Below are 23,494 nucleotides of genomic sequence, written 5' to 3'. Positions count from 1 at the left end.
TATCTTTGAACACTCATCCCAATACAGACCCCTGAGGGACACCTCTTGTCACTGGTGTCCCCCTGAGATGGACTACCTTCGCCCTTCATTCCATGCTCAATATTCCAAGTGTGAGAAAAGAGGTATCCCCTTTTGTTTTCCCTCCCATTACAGAACAATTTCGTTTAGAATGTCCACTAATAGAGACAAGGTAAATACAACCCTCTTTCTGCATGCAGAGATGTCCAATTATTATAAAGACAGAAAAAAACCCCAAGGACAGAAACATGGACCAAAACACTTGAACTCACAATTTTTACATCCCTTTCCTTACAATTCAGCCTACCCCATCAGTCAGAACACACAGTCCTCACTCGTTCTTAAATCTGTTTTTAATTTTGAATCACTTGATGCTTACACTTGTGTCTTCATAATGTTAATAGACTAGCAGTGGATTATAACTGATTTTCTGTCATTTTCAGAGTACTCTTACTAACAGCCTAGAATCTGCCATGCTTGCAGCTTTCTTTGGAAAACAAGCCAGGTGAAACCTGCGTGGAACTGGGAAGAGAGATAGTGCTAGACAGTGCAGCAAATACAACCATGAGATAAACCTCTTCCCTTGTGCATTCTCTGTGCTTATGCTTTTGTGCTAAGGGGATGTACAACAGTAACAAGAGCAGCACAAAATTATTTACAGGGCTTTAATCTCCAAAGGTATTTACGAAAGCTGCACAACTTACGCAATCTTGGCACACACCGAGCACTTCCACTGCCCGTCAGTTCCCACAACGCGGCAATTACTGCAAACTCGAAGCTTGCAGGTTTGGCACAGGTCTCCTCTGTCAAAGATTAGGCCCAGGCTTTTCTGACAGCGAACACAGACCCTGCTGTTGTCCTGTTGGCAGTGACGGTTTCCGCCTTTCCTTCTCACTTCCAGAAGCTCATTTTTCAATTTCCTAGAAGAAAGAAAATAAAACCTTTTGAATTTGGGGATTCAACTTGATGATCTGTAAGAACGTTTTAACAGACAAAGATTTCGTGCTAAAAATACAAGACATGAGTAAGTACAATTTTTTTGTTATATTTGCTGTATTTCTTGACACACAAATGACAAAGGAGAATAAATCTATCCTCCAGCTCTCAGACACGTAGTCAAGAGGAAATCTTATGGTAGATCAGCATGAGTAACTTCAGAGAGCTGAGCAATTCTGGGCAATTGGTAAACCATCTTTGCTTGCCCTCCTCAACAATTCAAGTCATGTTCAGCACAAGTTGACAGCAGCTCAGAATTGGGACTATCCAGTGAATCCACAGAAGAAGAAAATCTTTCCTGTAATTAGTGTGCAGTGTAAAGTTACGCTACTGCCAGTGTAAAGTTAGTTAGGAATGCATCTGCAATTCTGCACCAGGTATTCAAAGCCTTAAAAAAAAAACCCAAAACAAACCATCTTAATAAGTAGTAATGTTATGTTGTAATCAACAATTGAAATAAAAAGATAGAGTTGGTTCAAATAATGCATCTTGCAGATCTTACCAGTTCTGTCACTGGCTCTACAGAATAAAAACATTTGCCTTTAAGACCTAATTTTGAAGGCTGCAATTTCAACTGTGCAATTTCCAACAGCAAAAAAAAAAAAAAAGGAATTTAAAGAGAAAGAGGCAGGAAAGATGATTAGAGAGGCAGTTTTTGATGCTTATCTTCCCAAACCAGGGACTCAAACAGGACCCCACCATAACCTAAACCTCTCACTAATAGCAGTTTATCGACTGCATCTCACATCTCCCTACCTCCTGTAAAGACAGATTTGGTTGTAAGCACACATCCGTTTTGTTCTGTCAATCAGACAGCTCTAAATGCTGATCAAAAAGTGTCTTCCACTACAGACACTGCCCGCTGTTGCCATTGTGCACAGGGAAGGGAGGTGTTCCCTGCTTTTGCCACCCTCTGCTTGGATCTGACTTCTAAACAAGTCTGCCTTCAAACAGTGGAAGATAATTCATCTGCTTCTTCTGGACTGAGAACTAAAGCTAAAGAAGACATTGTGCACCTTGGCTTTTTCCACGTGCTTTGTCACTGGGCCGTCTGTTCCATTCCTAACCTTCCTTTGGCCTCCATTTTCTTGCTTACCTTTTTCTCCTGTTCACCTCCACCCCATTTAATTTGATTGCCAGCCGGGACCACCCCTTCTTTGCTTGATCATAGGTCATTCTCTACCTCACCTTTTTCATGGTCTCCTGTCTAAATTGTGACTTTTTAGACAGTACAGCTGCCAACCCGTTTTTAACACAGACAATTGAATTTTCACTTTTTATCCATGTTTGCTGAGATTTGGTCAATCACATACCACAGAACCAAAGGGACACATCCAATTCAGTTCCAGTTTCTTTTGGGACTTGAACATCTGCATGCAGAACGAGAAACTGATCCTTGCTCAAGTGTCAGGTAACTCAAGAGATGAATGTTGTTTATCCTCAAATCTCAAAAGGGTTAAAATATTAAGCGGAAGTAAAGATTTGTTTTTTCATAACAGATTTATTTCCAGTGGCTTATTTTTATTTAAAAGTTCTATGTCAATAGTGACCTATTGCATTTCAGGAACTTCACAGGCAGTGTGATGCCATCTTTTTTTGCAGTTATCACTCTGTCCTGTGGACTGCATCCAGGTGTCTAATGGTGAACAAAACCTTCACTGACCTCCTTCCATTACAGCCTTCTCCCTGCAAATTTTTGTGCTTTGTTAGAAATATTATTGGTCACAAAATCTGTGTTTTAAATAGTTCCAAATTAAAATTAGGAAATCTCTATCAGCCCAAACCAATAAACAGAGCATTTTTTTTTTTAGAAAAAAAAGGTTTGCTTAGAGATCAACACGTTGAAATACTTTTCAGTATTCTTTTGGCATTAAAAAGGCATCATTCCTACTATCCATTAGAGGTGATTGTAAAAGATTTCCCACTTCTTATGTGACAGACAATCTAAAATCCTTATCAGGTGACAGCTGACCTGTCAACAGCATGAATTCTGAGAAGTGTTTGTTTTCTTATTTTTGAATACAAATTGCCTTTGATGACTTCCAAGAAGTCGAGAGAAAATAAATCAATCCACAGCTTCTCCACTCCCTTAATCAAACAAAATTTAAACAATAAAAAAAGCAAGCAGTGTATGGACAGATACACTAGATATGAACTTTCATTTGAGATTGCCTATATTATTTGTTGAACTGAACTACTGATCGACTGTAACAAATATGTTCAGATCTTAAGAAAATAAAGAATGAACTGTCTCCAGGGCCAGGAAGAGTAGGAGAAAGTGGGTGAGTCATCTGAAAAAATCCATCATAACAGCCTCTAAACCACCAGAGCCGCCTGCACTAGTTACACAGTATTGAAAAGGGATAACAAGTGCAGCCTGTAGCTGCACTGACTTACAGCTACATTTATCTCCCAAGGCAGGAACCAGCTGTATTATAAACACCCAATTTCCTTTTGCCATTCTAACACTTGAGCTCTCTGTAATAGCAAAGGAATATATTTAAACATGCAGCTAGATATTTTTAATCTCCAGTATTAAACAAGAATTAATCTTTATCAAGCTTCTCCTAGTAATATGAAAGGGAAAATAAAACTCAGCAGAAGCCAACTTAATAAGCTGCTGGGAAAAAGAAATTCTATCCTACACTGAAGTTTCTAAGCCTTCTATTACAACAGCTGTTTGATAAAAGATGGCTATTAAAAAGAAATTTGTTTCTGCCAAGGATAACAGAATAAGTAACCATTCCTCTAAACTGTCTGATGACTGTCCTGTAAGCTCTACTGTCTGAGAAAACACGTTAAGTGAATTGGAGTTCTGTTGTAACCAGTATTTCAGGTAATACTGAACAACTTAATCTGACCCTTTCTAAATGTGGCCTAAGAAGCCCATCTAAAATGTTGAAGCAGAAAACAAACCAAAGCAAAAGCAAACTACCAACCAACCAAACCAATCCCCAAATCTTAGCTAACACTGAATCTGAGAAATTACTCAGATCCCAGATTAAGGTCACCTAACATGCAAATAGGAAAATCTGAGGTATTGAAATTTCTAGGGGGGAAAAAAAATACCTGCAAGGACTGCCATTCTACAAAACCTATCCAGAGGAGTAGCAGTCACAGCTCTTGGCACAGTTGCCCCCCACCTGTCAGAGGCACGCAAGAGTCCCTAAAGGACTCTGATTCTTTCCTACTGATGATGAAAATTATGAGGCAGCCAAAGGCACTTGATCCCTCACAAATGCAGCCTCCAGAGATGAAAGATTTCCAAACCCCTGTAATCCTGCAGAGGAAGCATTAAGAAACCTTAAGAGATCCATTTTTTCTTAATAGTATGATTCACCCTAGAGAATATTTATTCCCCAAACACGGAAGAGTAGAACAACTATACTGCTGCAAGAGGCAAGACACTCACTGCCCAAGAAGTGCCAGATTAACTCTGTAAGCATGATCCACTTGCTTTGAGTCAGGTAATTTTTTTATACCAAACTGACTGGTTTGTCCATTTTTTTTCATTATAGTAGGATTTCAGAAAACTTTCTATTTTGAATTTTTCTTGTCTACCTCATCTCCTCTCCCTTAAAAGAATAAAAACCACTGTAAAATGGTCTCTACCTCAAGGAATAACAACATGTTAAACTGTTAAACTCACTTTCCAAATGACTGAGCCACCAGGCAACAACTCTGTTACTTCCCAAACAGGTACAGATGAGAATATGCTATAACTTAAGGACTCCCTCCTTCAAATATTTATAGGCACTTTTACAAAAACACAGATGATGCACCATGTTATACATGATATCTTGCAATCATTTTCTGCTTATAAACAAATCCAAATGTATACTCAGCAGATAAGTCAATATCCATCCCCATTCCCCAAACTTCTTTTTTTTTTCCCCCTTTCTAAGTACTTGCCTGTAGCTACCACATGGTGGTGTCCATGCTAACAGTTTCTTCCGCATTATAATGAAGTTAATACTCTTAAGTTGCTTCCATGGATCTCTTTGGACTGATAAGGAGATGACATTTTAGTTAAACAAAAAAGACAGGACTGCTAACTTCATTTGTCGATACAGATCTGTAGTTGGGGCAATTCTTCTGGCAACCTAAATGCTGAGGGAATTATTCAATAGTAACCCATTAAAGCCCTTTCCTTGGAAGAAATTGGCATGTTCCTTCTTTGTTTTCTCAGTGCAGCAATTACTACACTTTTATCTCGCCCTCTAAAAGCATGGCATTCATAGCTTAGCTCCATGAAGAATGAAAAGAACTCTTGTATTTTAAACTCTAAGAAAATAGTTCAGGTAAGAAAGCAACGTACACTAGCACTGTGCCATGTGTGCTTGCTCTGTGGCAGCAGAGTAACAGTGACATGAAGATGTCAAATAGCTCCAAACACAAAATGCCTTGACTATCAGACCCAGCTCCCTGTGTACCACCACAGCTGGGGAGGAGGCAGTGGGTTTGCTGTTGGATGGAACAGAAACAAACCACCAGCAGTTCAATGAAACACTTTCACTGTACATCTCCCTTTCCACAAATACATCCTTTCAATTTCATATTGACTTCATGACCTGTCACACTACACATGAAATGTGGTATTTGTTTTCATAGAAAAGGTCTTAAAAGAACAAAACTGTGTCATCATAGCAAAAGGATGGTGAGATAAGGAAAAAGATACAAGTTTCGGTACAACACACTCAGTTCAGCATCTCTTGACTTGCATGTTAAAAAAAACAACCCTAGTTTTTTACCCTCAGTATGGTCAAGTTCATTACTTTTAGCTGTTGTAGCTGTGTTTAATGATTTTACTCAAATAATCTTAGCATTTGAAAAAAATCATGATGATAATAATTTAACTGATGTCAAAAGCATCATAATGTTATAGAACACTGTAGGTGATTTGCACAAGTAACCTACCAACAGCTTTAAATTAATATTCAAAGAAAATTTACAGTCATGGAAGATGCAAACAAAGTTAAGAAAATTAACTATAATCTCTGTTAAAGAGACCGATTATTTGTATTAGACACCAGAAAGATAAATTGTTGCCTTCTGTGTTTCTCTCTGTGTGGGTGAATTACTTGGGCATCACATAAAAGTACAAGAACAACCACCTGCACTCCAGAACACAAATATGAGCAGTGGTAGTGAAAATAACCCTTAATAATTTAATTATTAGGACATCCTCCTCCATTTACCATTGCTTTCATGTTGAGTAGCAAGGCCATTTCAAGTTACAGTGGCTTTTGAAGACTAATAGGAAGAGAAAGAAATAATTATCAAGATGGATTCAGAAAGAATGGAACAGACAAAAATTCTTCAGTACAATATACAAGTAAACATCTTTCCAAAGCGAAAATGCCTTGAAAAAATAAACACTTTGCTCTTTTGCAAAGTACTTCAATTAAATATATAGCAGATTGTACCAAATGGAATTCCAAAGACAACAAATGTTCCTCTGAAGTATACTTACAAGGCAGAATTAGATATCCTTGCCAGGCTGTATTGAGAAAGAAAAATTAAAAAGTCTCCTAGGAAGCAGATACACATCCAATTCTTTATAGTTTTTACATTTTGGAAATCCTTTATAGACTGCATTCCACTGTTATCAGGCACAGTACAGTCTAGTGACAATGATTCTGAAACCAATTGGTTCATTCACAGGTGCTAAAATATGCATAAGCATCACATTGCATCATTAGTTATCCTAATTAACATATTTCAGATTAACCCAATTTTCAGCATTTTCTCTGGGTGCTCTTTCTCGTTTGTACCAAAACACTGATAAGCCAACACCACCTGTGGTTTTGCTGAACTGTATCTTCCAGAGACCCCTTGGGTTCTCAGACTCAGTAGGTTTGGCAGAGTGACTTCCAGTAATGCCAAAAACCCCATAGAATTTGGGGGTTTAAGAGATCATATTAAAACAAAACAACAGCAACAAAACTCCCCAAAGAAAGCAAATAAAACATAACAAGAAAAAATGCCCACAAAACCTCAGGAGTTTCAACTTTCCACATGAGACTGGAAAGTGACAATAGTAGAAAAGAAAGCTTTCTGGGGCTTCAGGAAGCCAGTGATCTGATACACTTCATACTGATGCCTTTGACAGATGACTAGTGGCTCATCACACATTTCCAAGGCCACCACCTTGGAAAACTGAAATAATTAATTTGAAATTTTTATCTTATTACTTAATAGAGAACAATGCCTAGAACAAACAGTGCTCCATCTGTTTTCTTCTTCGTCTGACAAACCATTAAGGACATAAAATGATTACTTTGCCCCCACCACCATAAAGAAACACTTTTCCTTCCAGTCTGACAGCAGCAGCAGCAAACAGTTTTAGCCCCCTCAGAGAAGACACTACATTGCCCTGGGTAGATGGGTTGCACACCAAAAAGGGCATTGAACTTAGACTTGGTTCTCTTGACACAGAAAATCTTCCAAACCCAGTGGCTAACTCTGCATAGATTCCCAAATAATAGTTTTACACAGTAGAAGCCTCAGCAGTTGCTGAATGTACATCTCTGCAATGCACGATGTCTAAAACGCTTTTTAGAAAATCAAAGGGATAAACAATGCAGTCTGGATTGGAATACATGGAAAGAAACCAGCAAAGGCTGGAAATCTTCTCTTTGCCATCCATTACTCTCAGAAGCCTTGCCCACAGCATCCATCCACACCAAGCCAAATTCTAAGAACAAGCACTGCATAAAAGTTTAAAAGGTCAGTCTGGAAAAGTGAGAGGAAGCAGCAAGAACGTCCTGGAAAAGCATAGGAACCTTTGCAGAATTGATACTGAGCTGAACTAACTCAATTTGAATCATCTAAAATAGCTGACTCTCAGCCTGCCTCCACACATTGTTCTCTGAACTTTGATTTTTATTTTTTCTCCCCAGAAAAGAACTCATGGACTCTGTTAATACCCCGAGATTCTACGTCTCCCAACAGTGACTTCTGAGATCCCCACCTGAGATTAGCAGTTTTATTTACTTATTAGTAAATCTCAGTCATTTGAAAAATGAAATGCCCCTCCTCCTCCCTATCCTGTAAGTACTGCAACAATAAAAAAAGGTCATCATCTCGCATTGTTCTCAAGCTCTATGAAGTCCTGAAGAGGCAGATGCCAACTTTCTCTCCCTCTGACACCTTCCAAACTTCCTCTGCTGCAATTATCTCAGAAGGCACACATGTACAGCACCTCTCAGAGGAAGAAATTTCAAGAGCCTTACTAAAGCCTTCCATTCACAGGGGAAATTCACCAAACCAAATCCACAGAATCTGAAATTTACAAACCAGGGTTGCGTACTTTTGCACTTGTTATCTTTCTTACACTTTTGTTTGAAGCAATGGACATGATTTTGGTTTACAGAGAGTCACACTAGCAAGAAATTTTCTTTTCTGCATACTTTACTTGGACTTATAATTAACTGTCATCTCCCAGCACTCATCCTTCTCCTGAGGCATCTAGAAAACCTTTACTACCACAAAACTACCACAAAAGCATCTACCGACCATATTTTTAAAAGCAATGACAGAAAGAGTTACCTTATTCTTTTATCTTCAACTTTTTTCAAATATTCATCTCTCTTCAGTACTCCCAGTATTGTTTCCCTTTCGTGTTCCAACAAAAATGACAGATTGATGACCTCCAAGTGCTTCGTCATGGTTCTCCAACAGTCACTCCTTCAACGACCACTTTGCCCAGTCAGTTCTTCCAATGATTTATTTGCACAAGTCCAAAGGCACGTTTGTGTCAGAGTTGCAAGATCCACACAGTCAAGAGGTATTTTGAAAAATGCTTCTTTAAATTCACTGGGTGGCAAGATTGTATTGCTCTGCCTTCCAGCTACACAAGAAATAAAAGTTTCTCCTTTGTTGGTTCCTCGAGGAAGCCAGTCATTTTCCTGGTTACTGGATGCCCTCAGGTCCTGACTGACGTTCACTGACACACTGCAGGCCTTCAGAGTGCGTTCATGGGCAGCTGCAGAATCAACTTCCTGAATAGCTGTAGTTTGGAACCACAAAACAGCTGAGTATATTTATTTCAAACTGCCTGAAAGTCAAAACAAATATGCCTGTAAGGGAAGAGAAAAACCACTTCATAAGGTTAACTTGACATCTGAGCTTTTTTCCTTTAATTCTAAAGAGATTAGTATTCCTACCAGAATATAACAAAGCCACAAATGTTCCCTTTAACATGGCCGATCCTTAAAAGTCCTAGAAGATTTCTCTTTCAATACAGGGAGGCACATATGAAACCCAAAATTACTAACACACCATGCCATAATCACTCAGTTGAGTTTCGTACAGTGAAGAAATCCTAAGCCACAGAACACACACCATTGCCAGCAGAGGCAGCACTTGCAGGTAGAAAGCAGGTAAGATCTAAATTCCATATGAACGGAGTCAACAAGCAGAACTAACCCTGGCTATGCTCAGGAATAAGTAGGGAAAAGGATAGATTTAGGAGGTCTGAAGGCACAGAGAGCAGAAGAACACAAGAAGAAGTTAACGAAAGAGAGAAGGGAAGAATTATTCTTACTGCCCACACGCACGACCTGACATTACAACTGATCTCCAGGTTAACGCTGCTCTAAATGCCAGGTGAGATTGGCTTAGAAATAGCAGAGCAGAATCACTGGACTGTGCTCTATTCAACAAAATTCTGGTATTTCGTGCTGTCAACTGGATTATGGTGTTGAATCTTGAATAGAAATCATCACAGTCTTGTAATGACAACAGAAGCTATGTAAGAGTTTACAATATAGAGAATAATGCAGAGCATTATTATAAAGTTTACCAAATGGACAGAGAGTCCCAAATTACACTCACATTATAAACACTAACAGAAGGATGTTTCTAGTAGATTCTATTCTTATAGAACAATTAAAATCAGCTGAAGTTTTATTCCATTCACGGTGGGTTTTGTGGCTTTCTTTTTATTTTTTTACTGAACATTCCTGGGAATAGGTCCTTCAGTCCCACCTATGACAAAAATCTTGATGTTTTTAACTGTCTTTATCACCTAACAGAGCAATTTGGCAACTGTCAAAAAATACAATTTTACCTGCTTACATGTTCTATGTAGGTAAAAATATATTGTCAGTTAGGAAAAATATTCTCCTAAAGAGACAGGATGGCGGCCTCTTTAATGATCTCAGTATTAGCAAGGTAGAAAATCCGCCAATGAGAGTCTTAAAAACCCTTATTGCTCTGGTGGAAACAATCTCCAAGATCCTCAAGCACATCAGCAACAGAGCATTTGTGTTCAGGGCTGCAGTGACAGACCTGATGCTGGAACAACTCAGTTTTTCTGTCTGCCAGCTGTCCAAAAAACCTGCACCTACCAGCTAATTGACATTAAGGTTCAGACCCATCTTGTCTTCCAGGTTTTTTTTTCTGCACTATGAAATTGCTACTCAAAAATAATATTTCCTAACCAGATACTGCCTACCTGCTGAAGCTTTAGCAAGTAGCTCAAGAGAAGTTGCTATTGGCTCAGTTTTCCTTCTAAACATGTTACTCTCCTGACCTAGGTGTTATTCTCTACCCCAAGCCAGTTAACTTTGCATAAACCAGGCTTTCCCAAATTCTTAGGTAATGTTACTCTTGCAAGGCTAACTTCAAGGACTGAAGATAGTGCAGATATTTTCACCCTGCATGAAACAAATCTAGTCAAAAATCCCTTGTCCTTTCATCCTACATCACTCCTGCCTAATTAGACAAATTCTGTGTTGAAACCCTAAGGACAGTGCTGTCATTGTGCCACATGCTGGTACAAGACCTACCAAAACATCCCCCACCTCACAGCAGGAGATCATCTGGCTTGGCTCCCCTACCTTTTGTGGTAAGTGGTGGACATTTCTCTTACAGGTAGTTGTTAAACAAAGAGAACAATGATAGCACAACCAGCAGGAACTCTTGCTCTATGGGAAATGAGACTAATAAGTAGTGAGATACTGTTTTTAACAAGCTACCACTTAAGACTTCCCTGCTTTAGACAACACATAATTAGAGACCAAGCCTGTATTTCACATTAAGACCTAATAGGAAAATTTGCTCTTCTCCTTTCCTGAACTGCTTTTGCTCTTTCTAAATGGTCCAGAATAAATTAGCTGACAAGAGTTGAATCGTGAATCAGCTAGGGTTTAAAAACAAAACCAGCCAGCTTTTAGAAAGTGACAATGCCCCTTTTAACAGACTTGTGATGTTTTATTAAACAGCCCCGGGGCTGGTTAGGAAATGTAGTTGTTTTCATCCTAAAGTGAGTGAAGAGTTCACACAACAGAGCATTTGAGGAGCACTGAAAGGCAAATTAGGATACACGGAAAAATGCCCCCTAAAAGAATGGGCTCTGTTCTAATCTACATTCAGGATGTAGATAGATCATTAATTTCTTAAGTCAGAGTAAAGAAATGATCTGATATCAGACTTTCAGAGTAAAGAGTCACTTCATTCATTCCTCCTCCACTGTGACCCAGTCCCAAGGCTGTATCTAAGAGAACAGGCACCTGCATTCCAAAACGCTTTCCCTTCATCTGTCCCCCATCTTCTTGGGAAGGAAGAGAGACATCCTGCTCTCAAGAGACAAAGCTGAAAGGAAGCAAAATGAAGGGAAAGGAATTATCCTCTTTTCTTCAATGGCGCTATTATCAAATTGCCTGACGGAAGACATTACTCCCACTGCTGAGTCATTGTGTTTATTTAGCCAGAAGCCAGTACATGGAACAATTTAGTGACTCAGCAATAGAGGCAACATTTTTCACGTGCCCTGACTGCAGTGATACAGGAACAGCAGCATTGCTTCCTGTTGCTTGAGTGACAGAGACTTCACCTATTGCTACTGGTGGGAAATTCTTTGCCAACAATGTTGTTTGCAGTACACATATTTACTAGCTGTGGTGTATTTGGGACAGGCATAAACAGTATTTCCATACTGGTAAAGAAATTCCTATCAACAGTAGCATGGTGGGGTGGCTGTGATTGGCTTTTTGCCACACAAGAAGCCAAGATATGTCATCTCTTGAAGAGGCACCAACCACAGCTCAGGCCAAAACTGCATGAGGCACAACAGCCTTGCTGGAAACTCCACAGGAGCAGGATTGATGGCATCGCTGTTTCTTCCACATGCTGCAGGTAGCCACAGTTCCCACCTCCCAGCTCAGTGCTGGCACTATGTATCACAGTACGCTGAATCTAAATCCAACACAACCAGCTTCGACATTCAAATTAAAAGGGGCACTTTTCATACAAGTGTTTCTTAGAACACAAATCCGGTGTATCCTGAGTTAGTTCATATTTGGTCTGAATTAAAATTCAAAACTAAGGTGGCACCAGAACATGGTCCATATCCACAGTAATTTTTCTTTTTTCTGAGGCCCACTGCCTCAGCAAGCTGGTGATAGGAGGAAGGATAGGACTGTCCACATTAAGTCTACGAAAACAGCAAAGACATAAAAATGCACCATTGTAAAGCCTGCCATGCTGGAGACTCTAATGGCCAACTTGGTTTCTCCTCCTGTTTTCATATAAGCATACTGTTTGCAGAATGCCATAAACAGGAGCAAGAAAAACCAGCTTCACTTCTCAGCAATGTGTTTGCAGAGTGCACACGCCCAGGTAAGCAAACGAAGTGTCAGCAGGGACTGAAGCACCAGGAAATGATTGTTGCACAAAATCAGCACATGTGCAAGGTGACAAAGATCAAGTCGAGACACCGAAATCAAGTGGCAAGAAAGGAAAAACAAACCATACTTGTTGAATGTGATATTGGTTAATTCCACATGGATTAGACTGAGAGGTCTACTCAGTGTTACAATGCAAATAGGAAGCAGATTCTCTGGTTAAGAACAAACTTCAAAGATCTTTTGATATAAGAGTGAGAAGATTTATGAATTGGTAAGTCATATATTGCATTAAAGAAAGGATCATGTATGACTGACAGCAACACTGTTTGAAGAGACATTAAAAGCACATACAAATTGGTATCAGTGCACTGGAGTGAAAACAACCTGAGAGAAAAGCTAAAAATCTGGTTTCTTAAGTCTACCTATCTCTAAATCTTGTAGTATAAGTGTGTTTGACTTCACAGTAATTAGAAAAACCTCAGATTCATTAATCAAACAAACACAGTGGATTCAGAAGCACTTCATTTTTAGGTCAGGCACAATTCCAGCTGTCTGGTCATGTCTTGGCAAAGCTGTCATACACCTACCTCCAGGACTGCAGAGCCCTCTCCAACCCCAGGCAATGCCTGTGAGTTGTATCTAATTTCTAGAATTACTGTAATAACATTTCAAGATCTAAACCACAAGTGTTAAAAGGCTAAAGCAATAATGTTAAAGCTCACTAAGTCTACAAAGTAGACCTTGCTGTGTAAGAAAGGAGTAAATTAACTTGCCTTATTATACAAATAAGAGAGCTAAGACTAAGCTCAGCACTGACAGCCTGAGCATTCATTAAACCTTGCTCTTTCTACAGGACTCCTAATGCTTGTTTTTCATCCCTTATAAAAACCTTCAAGTATGACAAAAAAAGCATTTGTAAAAAATAACTTACATTTTCTGCTTCCTTGCTATAGAAATTTAGGCTCATGCAGCTACCCAGTCAGGTTACATACCTCATCAACAGGGAACGCCACTGCTCGGCAAAAGCTCCCCATGGAGCACACTGCTGGCTGCTACCCCAACAACCCTGGCTTATTTTCCAAGTGCACTACACTGGGAAAAAGGCAACGTGCATGCAGGCAGGGGAGTAAGTGCAGAACAGAATTAGAGAGTACACCAAGCAGTTCACTTGTGAACACAAGCCCACGCTCCCCAGAGATCCTACAAAACAATTAAATGAGAGAATTTAACCCCTTAGGTAATGCTTTGGATAAGCAAATATCTAACAAACTTCTCTATATTACACTGCTTTAGCTGCTATACTTACAAACAGGAGGCAAGGAGTGGGAAGAATGACACAACAGGGTGGCAACCTTTTCCTTTTGTTTCGCTCATCATGGAGTTAACGTGGCTCACTTTCCTGGCTGAGCATTTAGCCAGAAGAGATGATACTTCCCAGGGTAAGAATGGAGAGAAAGTCAACGAATCAGTTTGCAAAACTGAAGAAACCAAACGGATCTGAATCAAAGAATGAATGAAGGAAAAATATTTTTGCTATTGTTAAGCAAATAACATCTGTGCAACGTTAAATCAGCCATGAAAATATGACTTAGGGCTTGAGTCATCTCAGTCTTATTGCTTAGTCACAGCATGTATGAAGGCAGTATTCATTCAGTACTGAACTTTACCTTAATACACTGAAGTTAATCCCTATGTCTGTATGCTTTCTGTGATGAAATAGAAAAAAAAGCAAGGAACAGTAGAATAGATTAATGCACAGTTGTAAAACAAGTTCTAATATTCACAGTACATATGTTTTGTTTAATACCTGAATAAATTATGAATTTAGCCAAGACTCACAATTATGGAATTTAACTAAGACAAGTTGAAGAAAGGTTATCAATTCTTTACTTTTAAAAATTTGTGACACCCTTTCCTCACATTGAAATAAAAATAGCTGTTTCTTTTAATTTCAGCAAATTATTGGCAGTAATATCTGTAGGTTTGTTTGATTTCTTTTTTCCCCTAGCACAATTTTCTCACCAGAAAACCCCAGCAGGTATGTTACGTAGGAATGGATGAAGATTTTCCAAAAATTACAACAGAAATTTATTTGTAACTTCAAATTCATATGTGTTCACTAATTTGCTGAACTAAAAGTATTCCAAAGGATGTGCCCTAACTCCATCAAACGTTTCGTTTTACAGAAAAACTCATGACTCATCTGAGGTTCAGTCCACTTGAAAAAATTCTGTCAATGACTTTGCTTTCTTCATGAACAAATGAAATGAAATTCTCTCTGAGCTCTGCAAGGGGCCTGCAGGAAGATTGCTGAGGAACTGCTGCCAAGCTGCAGAATCAGAGAAGAGGGAACTAGCACCTAGAAGAGCAGCCATTTGGGAAAGCATCCACCAAGCCACCACCTGCTCTGGATTTAGGGAGAAGAGAATACAGACCTTGAGTGCGAGTGCTTTGGATGAGGAAATGTGCATGTTGCATATGCATGTGTATGTTTGCAGGAGGTGAGAAATCCACTTCTCCAGTGTTTCAGCCTGTCTGGTGCTCTTTTGCCTTTCTGCAACAACAGGATAGTGTAGGAACCCCCATTTTCCACTATGCATGATAACTTGCTATTTGATTTAACAAAGCAACTGGAAAAGAGAAGAACTAAGTTTGATTTTCAGGTACACCAAAGGCATCTAATCATACATTATATGACTTAACTCTATAGAGGTGTGAAAAATCTTTAGGAAATTCACCTGCTCAAAATGGGGTTGGGGTGTGTGGATGTTGAACTAGGTGACCTTTAAAGGTCCCTTCTAATCCAAATCATCCTATTATTCTATTCTGTGATCTCTCTTATTTATTCTGACCTAATCATTCCAGTCCCTCTCTAAAAGCTACAGAGAGAAACAGGCATTTCTAGGGCATGACTCACCTCATCTTCATAGGGAGATTTTTAAAAGGTCAGACGAAACCCTGTCTGGTAGCATCCATTTCTCTCCACTGACTGTGAAGGGGATGAAGTGTGACTACCTCAAATGCAGGCATGCAAAACACATGAACAAATGCATTCTGCTTCTCATTTGCAGTATCAAATGAGCTGCTCACAAGGACACATCCAGAAACCTACCAGAGGATACAAACAGCTTAATCAGAAATTGGGATGAGTTTGGAGTGTTGCCTTGTTTTGTTTTCCATTAAATACCATGGTACAGTGTTTTTCTCTACAAACAGCAAATAAAGCTTGAAGGTCCCTCAAAAAGGGGGAATGTGTTGGAAAGTCTGCAAATGTAAGCATATCAGTTTCCAAATTTCTTTTGGCAAGCAGGAAAAAAAAAGGAAAAAAAAGAAAAATCTGGTTAGAAAGTGTATTCTCAAAGGTTACACTGCTGTCTGTCTGAAGTCCAGGTTGTGCATCAGCTATCAGAGTCCTGAGGATCCCTTTCAGTGGGGCAAAGGAGGTAAGTGGAATAAGTGGAGTCTTCCCTCTGCTTCCCAAGGTGAGATTTGTAACATAAATACCTATCCAAGACCGCTCAAAGTAATAGGAGATGGTCTGTGGGGAGCAGACGTACATCATTTATGACGGATGAGTTGGAGGGGGAACCTTCAGGTCCTGGGTGTTAGGCCATTCTCTGAAGGTGAATGCTCTCCCAACCCAGCCCCCTGCACGTGGCCCTGTGAACCTGTAAGAAGCTCACACAGACCACGCAGAGGGACGGACGAAAGAGGAGTTTATTGTGGGGATGGGGGTTTATAAGGTTTTTAGGAGGGTTAAAAAAGAACCAATTACAGGGTCAGGGTCTTACAGAAAAACCGATCAGGTAAAGAGTTAATAGCCAATAGGAAGGGGTTAACAAAAGCCAATGAGAAGACCTCAGGATATCTTCCCAGGACATTCCTGCATGGGAGATAAGAGTTCTTTGCAGGGATGTCGGGAAGGAGAAGCAGTGACTTTGCAGAAATACAGAAAAGCCATTTTAAGATATGTTTAAACAACATTAAAAACTTCTGTTTCTATAACATTTGGGCTGTTTTCCTCTTTTCCTTCACCAGTCCATCTTTGAAAGGACTTTTTCCATCCTACATATGGTAAATCCATTGCCACACACCATATATGACTGAGGACCAGAAGTGAGATCAGTGAGAAAAGAACTGGACGCTGCTGTCTGATCTTCTGGGACCCCAATGAATCCAAAGAGCAACTTCAGCAAAAGTCTGTACAGACTGTCTGACAGCAGAATGCACAGGACCAGTATCATTTTTCATACACTGCATAACAAAGTGAAGTGACAGATTCGTCCAAAAATACTGTTAATCAAACCAGAGGAACACCTGGGATGGTTTTCACTGTCATTTTAAAACCCTTTGCCCTCTCAGTGCAGCCCATCCAGTGCCTCAGATGGATCTTTCCTGAGCAAAGGGCATGCAGTTGAAGTTATCAGTGCTGAACAGACTGCCTGGCTTCTGTCTAGTTTGCACAAAAGGTGCCACAACCACTTGGCAGCACAGTCTTCAGCAGTGGCCAGTGAGCAGCAGCCAGGGACAGGGCTGGGGGAGTGAAGTTCAAAGCTGCACAGTGGATCACTGTGTGGGAAGTGCTTTAAACTAGAAGGGAGCAGGTGCAAGTGCTAAAGATTACTTTATAGAACATGACCAAAAATATAGATTTCCATTGCAGAAATACCATATGAGACCTGAGGTTTTGTCCAGTCTTTGGCAGTGATCTGAATTTTTCAGACACAAATGCTACCTATCATAACACTATTCTATGGTACTTTATGCTAACTGTAAGAAAAGGATCACGGGCTTTTTTATCTATCCTTCTGCCCATGGCTTGTCAAAGCAGTTCCATAATATAATAGTAGTGGGTACTGTAGAAACAGCAGGAAGATACAAAAGCTCTCAAGAAGCAGCTTCTGCTCTAACAGAAAAACCCTCAATCACTTCTCTTTATTACTGATTCTCTTCGTTTGCATATTCAATACCTCTCTCCTGCTTTTCAGCTGGATATGTAATTCCACTGGTACTACAGGTAAAAGATTTCAAGAACCTGGAAGTGAACTTCCAGACTGTCTCACCATCCCAGGGTGACTTTTCCAGGTTTTGGGAAGGACAGGTGTTGGGCACAGGCAACATATTACTGGGACACTAGCTTTTAGGTGAAATGACAAAAGGCAAATTATTCAAGAGAAAGACTGTGCAGAGCTGCACTCATGGGATATTAATCACAACTTGACCTTTTTGCAGCAGCTTTCTGCCTCCTTTTGTCCAAGATTTACTCCAGCCATCTGCATAGTAAGTGTTTCAGCCTTTTGATTACATTTGCAATACAGACAGCTTATGCCACTTGAAATCATACCAAAATTTATCATTCTGTGAGGGTCAAACTACTCACTGGTCAGGGTTTGAGATAAAAAGCACAGTGGATGCACCTTTCCAGTGGGAAATCTATGAAAGATCTTGCAGAACGGGACAAGTCATCTCTGAGACGGTCCAGTGTACACAGAGTAGGCAAACAAAGTCTGCCAGCAGAGAAGGGATGGTGGCCCCATGTCCTCATCTAGAGAGAACATCTCTAAGATGGCAAGGACATAGTCAGGAGATGCCAATAGTAGTGTCTCTTGCCACTGCTTCTGCCTCTTGCTACCCTACAGCAGTCAGCCCATCACAGCCTGATCTGTGAAGCCAAGTTCCTCATTTACCAACACAGGTTTTAGAAGCTAAGGATACATTTATGGGACCATGGTTAATAATTTATCAGTGTGGATACAGTTGCACTTTTTCCAGTGATCAAATATTAGATACCCATGTTCCACTGCTGAGCATTTCTCCTCACATGTCATATGCAGCAACTACAGTTTAATAAATGCCGTCAGGGAGTACATGGGAGAGATAAGGACAGTTTTAGTTTGGGACTACTGAAAGGTTAATAAGATTTATCTATTCAATCACTGACTCACTGGGAGCACAGATATTCAGCATAGGTTTTGTTTTCCCCACACTAACGTATCAGCTTGCTGTTGTACACAGTTTATGCTCTCAGCCTCGAAGGCCATCTCAAAAGGATTCATGCATGCACCTTGTCTGGGACAGATTATCTTATCTTCCAGGATAAACAGGAAAAAATCACCTCCCTACATGATAAACCTATATGGCTGAAAAAGAGAAAAGGAGAGAAATTTTTTTGTGACTTATTCCAATATTGAATCAAGTCACCTTCCCTGTTCATTGGTATTGAAACACCACCCACCAGCAAATACTAGCCCACACTTCTATGTGTAGATTATTGGGCACTGATAACTATTTGGGTCCCCTCAGAGACCACACAAGAACCTACAAGAACTGGAAGTCTTATTTTATGACAGAAGAATAAGCCTCCCCAGTTTTGAAAAAAGTGCATGTTTTTGACTCCATCTGTGTCTTTACTCTTTCCTTTCTCATTACTGCAAATCAGCAAACTCAAACACAATTTTCCTCTTTAATTTAAATCCCGTAAAATAATATTTCCAAAAATCACAGTAAATAAATGCAAAGAAACCCATTTTCTGATCATCCTAAGTTAATATGCTGTAGTAACTCCTGCTTGTGAATCAGCACTATTCCAACACTCAGAAATTAAACTTCTCTGTGTGTACATGATACCCCAAAGCAATTGTTGCTGTATTGTGAACAATATTCCTGGATTTTTTCAGGAAACAAAACAAAAACCCCTAAGTCACAGTGCCTTAGGCACAGCCTTTTGTATTATCTCGGACTTGCAGCTGTTCAACATCTCAAAAATGTGTCAATTTTTATCCTGATCACTTAGCAATATGAAGAAGTTTTAAATATTACATAACCACAAATTTTCTGTTCCATTCAAGACACAGGAAAGATCATGGAAAAGCAGCTGCCCCAAATTTCTTCCAAGTTTCACCATTCACCATACAGCCCATATCTCATTTGTGGCACATTTTCTCACTCTTGAATACAGAATTAATAGAAGACTTAACTTTTTTTATCATACTTGTACATATGTATCAAAGTACCTTATAAACACTGATCTATATATAGTATTTTTTATATATTAATTTTTAGTTAAAAAAGCAAAATCCTATAGATTCATGACAGGACAAGAAAGGAAACGCTCTGGTAATTTAATGATTTTGATGGATGGACTCTCCAGTTACAGACAGGCTGATTTTTCAAGTATGTTGAGCATCCATAATCCTATATGATTTTGAAGAAACTCGTGGACAACCAGTGTCAGGTCCTAAAGTACAAAATACTTCACCTTGCTACAGGGAACAAGAACTCTTCACTCATCCTCTTCTTTCCTTTCAAAGGCTTCTCTGTGCCCTCCAAAAAGCCACAAGACCTGTTTTTTAATGGGAAAACCCCTACATTTATCCACTACATACATTTTTTTATACAGGCACACATACACACCAGTGCAGAACAGGAGAGCAATGACTGTGCTTAGTAAAAAGTGATAGCGACAGAGGAAAACTGATAAACTGGAAAACCATTACAAGCAACATGATCACATTTCTGTATTCATATTCAACAGAGCATCTAAAACCAACTGGAAATCTGAAACTGTTCTCTGCAGCATTTGTTTAACATCATCAGCACTATTCTAAAGCTAATAATTTCCAACAATAGGATAGCAAGAGACATGAAGAAAGTCAGACAAAGAAGCTAAATGTTCTTTCCAGCTGTGAGACACCATCTTCTTGGACGATATTAAGGGATTCATATTTCTATAAGCTTTTCTTATGTAAGCCTTTAAAAAAGATGCAAAAGCAAAACCAAAAATGTCAAAGTTAAGATATAGAGAATGTTATTAGGGCTGTGTAATGCAGAAGAAGCAGCAGTAGGTAAAGCCTCTATTACAGTTTCAAACTGATGTTTGAAAGCTGAAAATATGATCAGAAGGTAACACATAAATAAATAACATAGCTTTGTCTTTGGCACGTAGGACCTACTGAACAAGAAGCACAGCCTCATAGAGAACACACCTTAGGCTATTAAAAGCATATCAAAAGGATAAAATATTCTTCTCCAATCTGAGGGGACTGTACTTGGAAATAGATCATTGAAGCTTTAACTTCTCAGCTCCTTTAGATTTAACCCAAAACCCTACAGACCAGCCCCAACAACAAACGAGGCAAACCTGATCCGTTCTGACAACCTGTATCCTCTCTGTAGGGGTAGTTAAATACTTGCTAAAAGTAGTATCTGAAGACAACATTGACTTTAGTACTTTAATCCATTACTAAGAAAACATCAAGACTTTACTGAAATAGTAGATTAAATCACCCTTAGAACAGTTCTTCCTTCTCCTCTTAAATAATGAGTCCTAGAAACTCTTAAGTTACTTTTTAGCAAATTTAGATTCACAGCCTTCCTCCCTCCACTCCTTCACCTTTTCAATGTACGAATGAAGTGCAAATGCTACACCCGCAGCATTACTGAATAGTCTCTTAAAAATGGAAGCACAATACATTACAAAACAACAGAGAATGGCAGATGGAAGAACTTTCCAGTTGAATTCAGCATTGTTTAGCAGCCCCTTTGATGGCACAGCTCTGCAGTGCAGTTGTGCCAGCCCATAGGTCAAACACAGTATGAACTCAAATATTCACAGAGAGACCACGGGATGCTGAGCTGTTTGCACAGAACACCCTCAGTAAGGCTTCCTGCCATAGGGAAACATGTGGTGTTCAAGCAGGGAACAACACTCCATTAACAACAACAAAAGTTTAAGCTTTCCTTGAGTTAAATTAGAGCTTGAGCCCTGCTTTTTTTTTTTTTTTTGGTGCATAGCAGGAGGAAGAGGAAATGGTTGCAGATTGGCATATGCTTTTCTATGGAAAGGATCACTGAATGTTACAACCAAGATGTGATAAACTAATTTTGATGTATTTTGTCTGTTACCCAGAAGATTTGATAAACTAATAAATAGATACATTTGAAGTTTAATTATTCAACAATTATGATCACTAAACTGTGGAAAATCAGTGAATACTCTACTCTGTAGTTCAAAGTTTCTAGCACAAGAAGAACACTCTAGTCAAGAGACTGAGTGCATGAAGAGACTGAAGTTCAATCAGCTGCAAAAATAAATAAGAAACCTTGCAGGACTGGTGTGTGTACAGAGTGGTGGTGATATTTCTACATTTTTTGTGCTACAACAGGATTAGAATGTCCCATCACTGCAATGGGCTATGAGCACTAGAAAAAACCTTAGGGAATTAATTTTCGAGTTTTACATGCATTGGCCCAAAAAGTTACTTCCAGGTGTGCTCCATCATGTTCATGAAAATCCAACCCACAGTTAAGCCTCCTTTGCAAGGATTACTCACAGTTCTTTCAGCATCACCTGAAAAACTCACTTTCTGCATACAGCTTGAATGCACATACAACATGAATTCCCACCAAAAAAATTAAAAAAAAAAAAAAAAGGAATTGAGCAACTTTTTTATAGTAATTACTTCATTTCTCAACATTAATTTCTCCTCTCTCAAGGAGAATTTTACAATCAGAGATGATGAAGACCTGTCAAATCTCATCTATCAGGTTCACTCAGCCCCCACCTTAAGCTCCCTTTATTGTTCACTGTCCTTCACAGCGACCCCGGTGCTTTTCCCCACTGTGAACCTGAGGGAGTCAACGTTTCTTCTGGTCAGCTCACCACACACCTGGCAGATGGGATAACAGGGGGGGATAAAACCTACTGTGCTGCACCACACCTCGGCATCTCTGCTGCTTGTAACCCACCGGGAGGCCCAATCCCCAGGTGTGGTTTCCTTGCACAGATCCAACCCTTCCAAAAGACCTGAAGTGCACAGGAATCATCCATCCCATGGCTCAAGGCAGAGCTGTGTGTCCCTGTGACACAGCAGAGGATACAAGCCTGCACACCAGAGCAAAAGAAACAAGAAGTTTGGAGATGTCACAGGCCAAGGATGCCTTGTCCACACATGAGCAAAATCTGATTTTTTTTCATCAGGCTAGGCCAGCATCATCCTGGGATTCTGGGTGGATCAAGGAGAGGCCATCTCTGGCTAATCACAGAGGAGCTGTATGGGAGATGATCTCACATGTGGGATGTTCTCCTCATTGTTTGTGAAGGGAGTAAGCCAGGATACTCAAAAATACTGTGTTTAAATAAAAATGATAATAAAAAACATTTTTAAAAAGTTTATTTATATACAGTCATATGTTTGGAAACAGGGAAGTCCTACCTATAAAGGCAAAAGGAGAGGCACAACTAGATTTCCAGGTCTCTAGGTGTGGACTAAAATTGGTTTAATAAATGAATCCACTGATCCTGGATGTACTAAATGCAGGCCTTATTGCTACCAGTTGATAAAAAGACTACTCATGACTTGTGGAGACAAAGGGAACAGAAATACATGAATACTTTTAAATACTGGAACATACCCTCCAGCCTGGAGAAGGAAGATTAGGTGACCACTTAATTGTTAGACACAGATTACTCAGACAGTTCGTTTTCCATGCTGCCCAGGAATTGGGCAAGTAGGATTTAGACTGTCAAATTCAGCAGAATGCTGGGGAATGTGTAATACTCATATGTGCTTACATACATATCACATGAAGCTATTCTCAGATTCCATCCACCAGTTTACCTTCCCTGGTATCTTACTTGGACTGATCTCTGAAATGTTCATCAGTTTTTTGAATAGTCACTTCTCCTGTAGTAGCAGGCAACGCTTACTACAGTTCATTTAAAGGCATTTAAAGTCAGATTTAGTATTATTTGGCTCTCTCTAACACTTTGATTGGATTGTGCCTCCTCCGTAATTTATTATAGGAATTTCTAAAATAAAAGTTCTATCTATAAAAGTGATTTTCAT

General features: G+C 39.5%; 1 protein-coding gene across 6 annotated transcripts in view; it reads right to left on the bottom strand.

Annotated features, from left to right (window-relative positions):
- The window catches only part of SYTL5 (synaptotagmin like 5), an 81,377-nt gene that overhangs the window by 45,280 nt on the left and 12,603 nt on the right, over positions 1-23,494 (bottom strand). For 4 of the 6 annotated variants that reach the window (XM_050332041.1, XM_050332044.1, XM_050332045.1 and 1 more), the window contains exons 2-3: positions 8,566-9,073; positions 723-938 (exon numbers count right to left, since the gene is read on the bottom strand). In XM_050332041.1, the coding sequence (XP_050187998.1) occupies positions 723-938; positions 8,566-8,684 (335 nt within the window). In that variant the 5' untranslated portion in view covers positions 8,685-9,073. Of the gene's footprint in view, positions 1-722; positions 939-8,565; positions 9,096-23,494 lie in introns of all 6 variants that reach the window. The other 2 variants (XM_050332043.1, XM_050332042.1) reach the window with 2 other exon arrangements.

Source organism: Myiozetetes cayanensis, unplaced genomic scaffold (assembly GCF_022539395.1).
Source record: "Myiozetetes cayanensis isolate MyiCay16 unplaced genomic scaffold, myiCay2020 scf5-8, whole genome shotgun sequence".
Taxonomy (NCBI): domain Eukaryota; kingdom Metazoa; phylum Chordata; class Aves; order Passeriformes; family Tyrannidae; genus Myiozetetes; species Myiozetetes cayanensis.
This window is presented reverse-complemented; position numbering and strand designations above follow the sequence as displayed.